Raw genomic sequence first — 12,091 nt, forward strand, 5'->3', positions numbered from 1 at the left:
CTTTTATAACAAGGGGATCCCTCTAAACATATTCAAACTTTGTTTGTCATACTAGGGTTGCAAGTCCCTTCCACTTACTTCGCCCAAAACACCATTGATGTTTGATTTTTCGTGGTAAAAGCATTATTGTCATAGTTCCCATCCTGTACATACCGAGCATATTTTCTTCAAGCAAAGTCATGTAATTTAACTATCTATTTTTACCTAATAATATCTTATCCAGAACGAGCACAATATGAATATGCAAATACATTACAGGCTTTAGCCAATATTTACATTTCTGTAGAATTTTGGTGAAATATACCCAGCGTCATGGAAGCTTGTCCCCATATTAGTCATGGCTTATTGTGAAACTTGAAGGGCGGTTAACATTCTATAAAACGGAAAGTAACATTTAGATTATCATTCTTCCTTCCACCCTTAATGCTATCCATTTTGGCCAAATAATCTTCTGAAATCTGATCTATATCACCATCAATTGGCTTTAGCTAAATGCAAACATTGAATAGTTAGGAACATTATCTCATAGGAATCATTGGAAATTAATTAGCACTTTATGTGTCCATAAGACTCGAGTATGACTGCTTAACTAACTCTGAGTTGTGATTGTACATGACATGACTGCCTATAAAACATACCAAAAACATCGTACACTTCACTTCTTCAAAAAAACTTCATCAACCACTGCTTCAATAGAAATAAGGAAACCAAAAAAAAAAAAAAAGAGGAGGAATTTGTGAGGAAATGGATTCTGAAACCATAAAGCTTCCGACTATAGATTTCTCCCAACCTGGATTGAAACCAGGAAATCCAGAGTGGGATTCAGTGAAAGGTCAAGTCCGAAAAGCACTTGAAGAATTTGGCTGCTTCGAGGCCTTGTATGACAAAATTTCTCTTGAACTTCAGAAATCATTTTTCGAAGCCTTAGAAGAGCTTTTCAACCTCCCTTTGCAGACTAAGCAAAGAAACACATCTAAGAAGATCTACCATGGCTACATTGGACAATATCCAATTTTTCCACTGTATGAGAGCATGGGTCTTGATGATGCAAACATCCCTGAAAAAGTTGAAAGCTTCACTGATCTCTTATGGCCTGAGGGGAACTCAAATTTCTGGTAAAAATATATTATATATTTGAATCATGTCCTTAATCATTTCCCCTACTAGTTACCTCACAAAAATATTTAATCCAAAAATGCGATAGCGATATTTTCTTAAAATTTCCAAATACAACAACCAGTTTTCTGTGCGCAAATTCATAAAAAAAAAAAAAAAAAAAAAAAATTCTTGTTAAACTCTTATTCAATATGCAGCAAGACTGTGCATTCCTACTCGGAGCAAATCTCAGAATTAGATAAGATTGTGAGAAGGATGATACTGGAGAGCCTAGGTTTAGAGAAATATATGGATGAGCACATGGAATTAACAAATTACCTTCTTAGAGCAATGAAGTACGAAGGACCTCAAACAACTGAGACAAAAGTTGGACTACATGCTCACACTGACAAGAACATCCTATCCATTTTGTGTCAAGATCAAATACGCGGTTTGCAAGTTCTCACAAAAGATGGACATTGGATTGATGTCGAACCCTCTCCAGGCTCCTTCACTGTCATGATTGGAGATGCCCTTTTTGTAAGTATTCCTTAAATTCATACTTGCTTTTGTCATAAAAATGGTCATCGATATTTGAATACAAAATATTGCGAAGCAAAAATGACAGAAGAGACGAGATGAAGAAGTATGTGAAGGAAATTGGTTAATCTACCAAAATATAGCAGTCATCAAACTGAAGAATTATGGATGAAGACTTGCTTCCATATCCAAAAGCATTTTGCACTTTTACTAAAGGCCTAAACTTAGAATTACTTATTTGGAGTTGAAAATTAAAATTAATGGCCAACATTTACTGATGTTGAAGTTCAAATATTAGTTCTTTCTAATTACTCTGCATTTCAATATGGTGCAACTTTAAATTCTTATATATCCTCGTAAATGGGATTTTAACACTTTATCCATTAAACCTTCAGCGCTTCTAACACTTCATTTTCTGACGTGATTTTTAACACTTTAGGCTATATAAGTTTCTGGGTTAAATCAGTTTTCATTACTTCATCCTTAAAATTTGTACATCAAAAAATTTCTTATGAATCAAGGAAGAATCGTGTTGTTTTTTCCTGTATTTTCTCAATTTTTCTTTTTTGATTAACCAAAAGAATAACACTTAGAACTAAAGTGATACAAACGCTAAAGACTTGAAGTTAAGGTCTTAAAAACCTCTTTGTTAACTAAATGATAGATTTCGTTTTTTGCATACAAGTTACTCCACTAGTGTACAGGATTAAGTAACCCCAAAAAAAAAAATTCAGGAAACAAAGTGACAGAGCAGTAAATGTAAAGAGGTAAAGGGTTGAAAATCGCCCTCAAAACTTTTAAATTGTTTCATACAAAATTCATGCATTTCGATCAACTATATCTTCACTTGCAATTACGAAGTTCAACATTGACGCAGAAGAAGTTTATTGAATGGGCAAATTACAATTTACTCCCCTGTGGTTTGGTATTTTATTATATAACTCCCCTATAGTTTCAAAAGCTATACATAACCCCTCATGATTTGAATTAAAGTCAAAATAACAAAATTTGCAATTCATAACGGAATCAACTAAAATATCAAAAATACCTTTATGTAAAATTAAAAATTATTTATTAACAGGTTAATCACAATTAATCCCCTTAAAATATACCTCATTTCTCATTTTACCCTCTAACCATTTTTTTTGTCTCACTTTATCCCCCATTGGACAAAATTATCCCTCTATTATTCTAAAATCTTATTTTTCTCTTTTATTTTTTTTCCTTTCCCCTTTTGGGCTCTTTTATTTTCTTTGCCTCTTTCTTCTTTCTTTAATTCTTCCTCTTTCCCAGAAAAATCTTCATCTTAATGATTGAAATTTAAAAAGAGGAATTACAGAGATCTATATTCTCCTTAAATGATTAAAAAATATTCAAATCATTTTCCTAAAATACAATTTTTTTAGCCTTTCAATTCTTTTAATTTTGGGTTTTCCTCTTTCCTTTCTAGTTTCTCATTTTATTCTCAAGAAAATATCATAAGATGAAATTGTGACCTGATTAATAATCATCAATTGAAATTGTGACACGTGGCATCATACAAAAATCAAAATTATTTTTTGATGCCTTTTAAATCTTCACCCAGAAATGTAATTACAAACTCAAAATAAAAATTTCCATTGAGATGGAGTTTTCTATTGGAATGGATGAAAGAGAGAAGAAAGAGAAAAGAAATAAAAAAGAGGGAAAAAGGTAAATGAAAAGTCAAAATAATGGAAGGGTAATTTTGTCCTATAGGAGGTTAAGTGAGCAAAATTAAAGGTTAGGGGGTAAAGTGAGAAATGAGGTATACCTTAAGGGGATTAATTGTAATTAACCCTTTATTAACCATAGAGGGGGTAATGTATATATATTGAAAGCTACAGGGGGTTATTTTGTAAAATATTAAGTATAAGGGGGTTATGTGGTACAATAGAAAACTATATGGGGTTAGAGTATCGTACATATTATGTTTATATATTTTGGTCTCACTTAAGTCATTTTAGTTTTTAAACAAGGGTAATTTTAACTTTTTCATAGGTTACGTTACGGATGATTATTTCTATCATTTTGACACTTTAATTCAAATTATGAGGGGATTATATATAATTTTTAAAACTAGAGGGGGGTTATGTGAAATTAGCTATACCACCGGGGGTAAAGTGTAATTTGCCCTTATTGAATCAATAAAACTAAAAACATGATCTTAGCTACAGAAAAATTAAATGAAATAAATAAATCAGCATTACATAGATTGCATGTGTTTGTCTAACAGATGCCCCAGTAAGTAATGATTAAGAGGGATTGGGATTCTACACACAGTCGATGGTCCAGATGTGTTTAATTTGGAAGGATGCAATTAATTATGGGATGTAACTGCCAGTGAATGACAAAATTCGTAATCAAATTATTTTTCATTGTACAAGGATTTCAATCATCTTTTGCTGTTGGTTCTATACTTTTCTGTTTTTCCCTTATATATTCCCAATGTTATCGATTTTAATTGACCAAAAGAAAACATTAGAAGCTAAAGTGTGACAGGCACTAAAGATTAGGGGTAAAGTGTAAATAACCTTTGTTTGTTGAAAAGCAGATTTGGCTTCTTCCTTATTAGTTACATCTTTTGATTTGAACGTTAGTATTGGGGGTTTAGTAACCCAGAAAATAGTTAGAAAATAAATTGATAGACAGACTAAGTGTTAATGAGGTAGAATGTAAAAACTCCCCCAAAAAATTCAAAAGTGCAAACAAATTTCAAGCATCTAGGTCAGTTACATTTTTCTTGCATTTAAATGTTTCAATCATGAACTAAAAAATAAAAATAAAAAGGAAAACGTGATCTTAGCCACATAATAGTTAAATAAAGTAAATGATCCAACATTAGACAAATTACTATAGCCTTGTCTAACATATGCCGAATCAATACTAATTAAGAGATGCCACAAGTATTAGCGTTTTGGAAAAGTAAAGTTAAATAAAAAAGTGTGTAAATGTGGATATATGCATTTATACAAGTTGTATGTTATAAACCAATTCACAATCGGCATGGATTAGGAAGAATCCAAAAATTTTTAAAAAAAATTAAATAAAATTTTGGGATTTGAAAATTGACACTAGAAGCTCAGGCTTAAACATTTGGCACAGCAACTTGAAAGTAACCCTAAAAGAAATTACTTTTTTCAGAAAAAAAAAGTTGGTTCTTAGAGCAAGGTTCCATTTTCAAAGCTTTAAAAAATCAAAACCTTTTTTTGGAATTTCAGATCATGAAGCTCAAAATGAAAGTTGAAAAGAAATCATAAAATAACTTCTAGCTTGTGATAAGCTATAATTGTTTGATGGGTAAATTACATATAATCCCCCTTGTAATTTCATCTATAGCCAATGACCCCCCCTCCCCCCCCCCCAATGTTTCAAAATATTTGCTTCACCCTATATGGTTTTCTTTAAAGTGAAAATTCGACAAAAACTAGCCTGTGTTATGTCATTAATTGAAATACTAATAGTTGCCCTACTTAAATGCTAAATCAATCGACCACTTAATTACTTTGTATAAAAGCGTAGGGAAACTATTTAGATAAATGTAAAAATCGTAGGGTGATAAAATGGATATTTATACAAATCATAAGGGGGTAACATGGATATTAAGATTTGACCACATGCGCTTTTAGAGTGCGTTTGACATAAAAATTGTAATTGATTGTGCATTTTATCTATTTTCCACTTTATATAAGACCATTGTGGAGTTATGTGATTATTTTGAAACCTTAGGGGATCATCTGACATTATATAAAATTACAGGAGAGTTATAAATAATTTACAAACAGTGATAGATTAATGGAAATGTGATGGGTGGAACTAAATAAATATAATACATTTATAGACATTATTTTTATTAAAATTGACATTAGATTTTCACAATTCATCTAAAATTTTTGTGAAATTGTCTGGGTGGAAAGTTATGTAGAACTGGTTTGTAGATATCATGATCGAATTATGTAACAGTGTTTGCTACTCAGGAATGAATAATTGGAGAAGTTTAGATTTTTTTTTTTTTTTGATGGAGACTCCAACTTTTACAAGAAAAAAAAGAAAGAAATGGGAGGACTTGAGAGTCAAACCAATGATCTCAAGTATTCCTATAAAAAAAAATCAATAAACAATTAGTGCCTTCCCAACGATAAAATGATTGTCTTTTCATCAATTTAATGTATACGAACATAATCAAAATGATTGTCTTATTTTTCTTCTTTTTTGGCAGGCATGGACAAATGGCCGATTGCACTGTCCTTTTCACCGGGTGATGATGACTGGAAATATAGCAAGGTACTCAGCCGGTATATTTTCAATGCCAAAAGCAGGGTATATAATAAAAGCCCCAGAAGAACTGGTAGATGAAGAGCACCCCTTGCTATTCAAGCCATTTGATAATGTTGAGTTCCTCTCATTCCTCCGCACTGAGGCTGGAAAAGGAGCTCAATCTGCCCTCAAAACCTACTGTGGCATCTAAAATTTAGCAGGGAGGCATGACTTGCCAATTTGTTTGCTAATACGTGTTGAATCTGTCATTTAGCAAAACTTGCTTTTAATTTTTGAAAAATTCTATGATTGCCATAGGCAATCATTCCCTCAATTGGTATCATTGAATGATGGTATTGCTCTGTATTTGTAATAATCGAAATTGTTAGCATCTAAGGGTTGAAAAACCTTTTTGTTTAAACTTTTTTCTAACAGAGGATCAATGGTATTTAAGAAGTGGGGAGGGGGAGATGGGATTTAAAACAAGGATCTCTAAATTCTGATACCTCAACCATAGCTACTAGAATTGATGATGAGAGGTTTTAATTAAAATCAAACTCCTGCTACTGCAAGGATTCTGGTTGTACATAAATATAGCAAGTACTCGAGTGTTGATCCCATAGGGAAAAATGATCAATTACCAGTGGTTTTCAAACTTCTTTATTATTTAAACTATTTCAAAAGCAAGAATTAAATCTACAACTACAAATATGAAATTAAAGTAGTAAAAATAATCAATAGAAAACTCTTAGGGTCATGGAATCCCTAACTACTCTCACAATGTATCTACCAGTTAATTGAGTATTATTACTTTGGCTAAGTTATGACGTACTTTCTCAATGTATGTAAAACCTACTCTCGGAGTGAATTACCTATACCTATAACTAATTTATATCTACTCTCGTGATTACGAAACTGGCTATACGCTCATTAGTATCTATAAAATTACATAAAACAAGCCACCAAATTTACAAGAATACACCTCTACTCTTGTAAGTGTACTCCTTAAGTTTAACACTTCTTTGATTTAGTGTTAAATCCCAATTCTTATTGCAAATTTACCACCTTGAGATTATGAAAAATAATGGCCAATTAATCATGATCATAAATGCAAAAGTACTAAATAACTAGATCAAAATAATAGCATCAAATAACCAAATAAGCAACACAAATAAGATATAAAAAGTTCATCCATAACTTTAGGTAATAAAGTTTTTGAAAGTTCATTGATAACTCTAGGTAATAACCTTTTAGAAACACATAATGAATAAATCCAAACTAGTATAATAATCAAACTTAGAGTTAATTACAAAAGATAAAAAGTTGAAAATGAAGAAAAACCCTTGTCACATGAGCTTTCTCCTTACCTATTTCAATCTCCAACTTCATCCTTTTTTAGCTATTACACAAGAAAGAATGAACTAACTAAAATCTGGACTAACCTATACTAGCTTAAATTAAGAGTTTTGCAGTTTAAGAGCTACATTTTTAGTGATTTTCTATGTTCCTCCAAGCTCCAAGTTTAGTTCAAATGAAAGACACAAACTCCTATTTATAGAGAATTTTTCAAGTCTCTTTGTATCTTCTCCAACATGAACTTTTGACAAAATTAGCTTCAAAAGTCAAGATTTGTGGTTCAATGAAATCAAGGAGATTTGAAGTGACATAAAATTATTTTTTGATGATGCTTGAGCTTGGTTTCTAGTCACCAAAGTGTCTTGTCAAATCTCCAATCAAAAGCAAGAAAGAGTAGCTCCAAAAGAAATCAAGTTGCACAAGTTGTGCAACTTGCATCAAAATTTTGGCTAAGGAACCGGTGATAGAACCAGTCTTGCTTCCCATGGTTTCATGGCCGGTTTGTGTAGATAACCAGCTAAGAAACTGGCTGAGTTTCAACCAGTTTGATGTCTGTTTTTTTTGCTCTACGCCGCTATCAATTTTCTTGCTTCAATGCTTCTTGCATCATTCCTCGACTTGGCTACTTGATAATTGATATATTCGTTATCCTCATCCCTTTTTCTACAAATGCAATCACACAAAATGAGTAAAAGTGGACAAAGATAATAACATTAATCAAACTATACTCAAGCAATTAATTCTTAAGAAAAGTGCCACTTGAACTCTTGATTCTAGTCGAAAATAACTAAAAAACTTCTAAAAAGTGCCACAAAATATAGTACCCAATAAGCATTTATCAATTGAAAAACCTTATTTTACTTTTTTTTTTATAATAAAACATATTTCATTAAAGGATTACTGGAAATCGTCCAGCACAATTGATATACATTGCTGCCCTGATGGCAGATAAACATGCACTAAAATTATAGATCTTCAATTTAACAAATACATAAGATTTGAGAAATTAAGGACAGATCTAAATAGTACCATAAATTTGAAAAACATTCCATCATAGAATAAGTCGCTGCAGCTCTCTTTGTGCATGCTGTAATCGTCAGATCTGCTAATCAACAGTTGTAAGGTCCAATAAGAATGATGAGATCTGCCGAGATAGATCCAAATCTGAAATATTCCCTCAGATCTGTTATCCAACTGGTTCAAGCTCAAAACTGAAAATGAGATCTGATGAGAAGAGTGAAGAAATTTTAGATCTAACATATAGATCTAAAAAACTCCAAGATTTGAGAAAATAAAGAACAAAAAACTAAAAGTAAACTCTCACTAAGATAGTTTAGGAGAGACGAAAACTCTCAATAGGATACCCTAGGAGAGAAAAAAACTCTCACTAGGATACCCTAGGAGAGACTTTATTGAAGGAAGAACAAAGGACAAAGGAAGAGGAAGGGAGACCTTGGCTCAAGGCCAAGATCTCCCTCCTATGGAGGAGAAAGAGTAGAGGAGGAAACCTAGAGAGTGAAGCTGTGCTTGTTAATCAGGAAAAATCGCAATTGATGATTGTTGGACTCTGTTGGACCATCCCAAAACCTTATTTTACTATACAATAGTAAATTTAACTTGAAGTTATCATATGCAATAGATCTCCTTAACATATAATTATATATATATGTACATATGTGTGTGTGTGAAAATTGTTATTTCAACTACTCATACTTGATAGGGCATAAATTATAGTGTTTTATGACAGGTTTTACCGTGCACCAAATTTTAATAAAACCTAAACATCTCATTTTCTGCAAGTATACAGGTCATTTATTGAGCATAGGAGATATTTGGTATTGATCCCACAAGAAAGATTGTCAATTACCGATGATATTCGAACTTCTTTATTATTTAGACTGCCACAAGTGCAAGAAATTAAATTTACAATATGAACATGAAATAAAAGTAATACAAATAATAATAGAAAATTCCTAGGGCTATGGAATTCCTCACTATTTTTGCTAGTGAAATTACCGGTTAATTAAATGTGATTATCTTGACTAGTTATTAAGTAATTTCATAATGTATGTGAAACCTATTCTCGTAGTGAATCAACTATACTTGTAACTAATCCATACCTACTCTCGTGGCTATGAAACTAACTACAAGTTCATTCTTTCTATGAAATTACATGAAACAAGTCACTAAAACCACAAAGGTGTACCTCTACTCTCGTTATTGTACTCCTTAGGTTTAGCACTTTTTTGAACTAGTTTTAAATCCCAATTTTCATTATAAATTTAACACCTTAAAATTATCATAATTAATGACCAGTTAATCATGATTAGATAAAAAAAAAGTGCTAAATAACTTATTCAAAATAATATTATCAAATAACCAAGTAAATATCATTAACAAGATATAGTAAGTTCATCCATAACTCAAGGCATAAATTTTAGCAAAACATGAAGAGAATGAAAGAAAATACCATACTTGTATTATAACTGAACATGAACTCAAATACAAAAGAGAAAGTGATAGGAGAGAAGTCACCCTTTTCACATGAGATTCAACTCTCCATCTTGTTGCTCAATTCTTCATTAAAATCTAACTACAAGTACAAGATGGAAAACTCTACTAATTATACTATACTAATGAACTAAGAAGAACTAGTGAAGACTATAATTTTGGTAGTGTTTCTAGCCTTCCAAAGTTATCAAATAAACTAAAAAAAGGCCCTATTTATAGAGAATTAAAGCTCAAAGTGAGTTGTTTCTAGTTGGAATTTTTGTCTCTTCAAATCACTAAAAGTTGTTTCTTGAAATCTCTACACTTTCTTTACAGCTACAACAGAAATTCTGAGCTAGGGAATAACTGGAAAAGCTGTGTGAATGCAGAACAAGTTAATGAGCAAGTTGCAGTTTAATTTGAAGAATACATGACCTCTGAAAATGTGGGCTCGAGGTTGCGTATTACCCATGTTTTGCCTCTTTGCAGGTTTTCTCAAATCTGATCAATCTTTAATTTTGCTCTATTTTTGTACCAAGTTCCACTGATATTTGCTTGATAATGGAGGCTGAAATAGTTCTTTTGAAAAATATGAAAGTTGTAGCCCTTTGCGTTAACTTTCCAATTCTTCAAGAATAATCTAATTTGAAGCTCTGTAGGCTGATAAATGACCAAAATACCCTTGATTGGTCAAAACTCTATTTCAACTTTTGGCAACAAAAATGGTTAACTGTATTTCAAGATTTTGACTAGGAAAACCAATGAACTAGATTTCGATATCTCCATAAGAAATGTAGCGCTATGTGTTAGCTTCAAAATGGCTCAAAAATCACCTTAATTAGATACTTGTAGTTCAAAATATAGCCGAAATACCAATAGGTGTCAAAGCTGTCAAACTTCCCTTCTTTTACACTTGATTGCAATTCATCTTTTGAACATTTGCACTTCATATTCTCTTTAAATCACCTCAAATCATCAATAATCATCCAATTATCTTGTCAGTTTACTCCATTTGATGATTAAATCATTAAAACCTACAAAAACATGAAGTTTTCACCATTTTAGTCCATAGAAATGCAATTTTTCACACTTAAACCATAAAATGCATATTTTCACTAAAAACTTAGTTAATTAGCTATAAAAATAAATAAAACACACCAAAACTAAATAATAAAACACACTTAAAACACTCAAAATGCACACTTATCATATTACATGAGTTTATGTTCAATTATTTGTACCCTTCATGCTTAAATTGAATGGAAAACTGCTCATTTGGTGTTATATCCATGTTGCAGGGAGAAAATTGAAGATCTAAGGAAATTGGATGGAAATTGTGCAAAGAATTCAAAGTTCGGGGGTTGAAACAAAATTTCAAGGAGTAAAGGGTGATGTCTGGTGCCCATCTTAAGACTAGACGTTAGGCTAGGCATCACCAGAAGTTGCAAAGTGAAGATTAGAGGACAATGATTGGCGCTGGTCTTTAGGCTAGTCATCACGTCGGTCATTGTCAAATTCCTATCGCGCGTATCTTTCTTCAGATATAGGAAACCTATTCCAACTGGGATTCACTTTGTAATTTTTAGTAGCTATAAATAGGAAATATTTCAGACGTTTTCGGATTTAGAAAACACTAGACTAAGCTTTAGTTCATCCTTCTTACATATTTTTCTCGAGAGATCAAGAAGAAGAGGTGGAAGAATCAAGGAGCGACCAACATAGGGATTGAAGCCAGATAAACTGAGAAGTTTTCTTTACTTTATTCTCCAATATTGTTGTTGTTGTTTTTTTCAATTTTTGGTTTTAATTATGAATATGTTGAACTAATTCTATTCTAGGGTTAGGGTTTTGTGAAAGAGATTTGATTATTTATCTTAGTTAAATTCTTAACTTTTGTCTTGATTTATCGGTCTTAATTTAATTACATGTTCATGATTGCCCAACATAGAAATGCTTTTAGGGTTTGTGTTGAACTGAGAAGGGACATAAAATTGTGCACTAGATAGATAAATATACTTAGTCTAATCACGATAGTAGATTAGCGTCTGTATGATGTAATTATATCACCTAAGATCTTATAGGATTTAATTAAAAACTTATGATCTTGAAGGAGACGTGAGATTTAATTAAGTACAATGTAGATGCATTGAGAGATAATTTCAGGTATATACTTGTGTGTGATATGTTCTTGACTTATTAAGAAAATAACTGCATAATTAGTTCTAACTTTAATCAAGACCTGATGTGCTAGTCTTTTGCCAATGGTTTTTCCTCAACCCTATTTTGTTTAATTTGACTATTTGTTTTTATTTCTTCTTTAGATATTAAACCTCTT

The 12,091-nt window shown here is 31.7% G+C and overlaps 1 protein-coding gene across 1 annotated transcript; it reads left to right on the forward strand.

Annotated features, from left to right (window-relative positions):
* The first annotated feature begins 744 nt into the window (after positions 1–744).
* On the forward strand, positions 745–6,121 carry LOC113762864 (probable 2-oxoglutarate-dependent dioxygenase AOP1). The gene is made up of 3 exons (XM_027306520.1): positions 745–1,115; positions 1,314–1,635; positions 5,873–6,121. Exons 1-3 carry the CDS (start codon positions 745–747, stop codon positions 6,119–6,121), a joined length of 942 nt encoding a protein of 313 aa, XP_027162321.1.
* The last annotated feature ends 5,970 nt before the right edge of the window (positions 6,122–12,091 follow it).

Source organism: Coffea eugenioides, chromosome 1 (assembly GCF_003713205.1).
Source record: "Coffea eugenioides isolate CCC68of chromosome 1, Ceug_1.0, whole genome shotgun sequence".
Taxonomy (NCBI): Eukaryota; Viridiplantae; Streptophyta; class Magnoliopsida; order Gentianales; family Rubiaceae; genus Coffea; species Coffea eugenioides.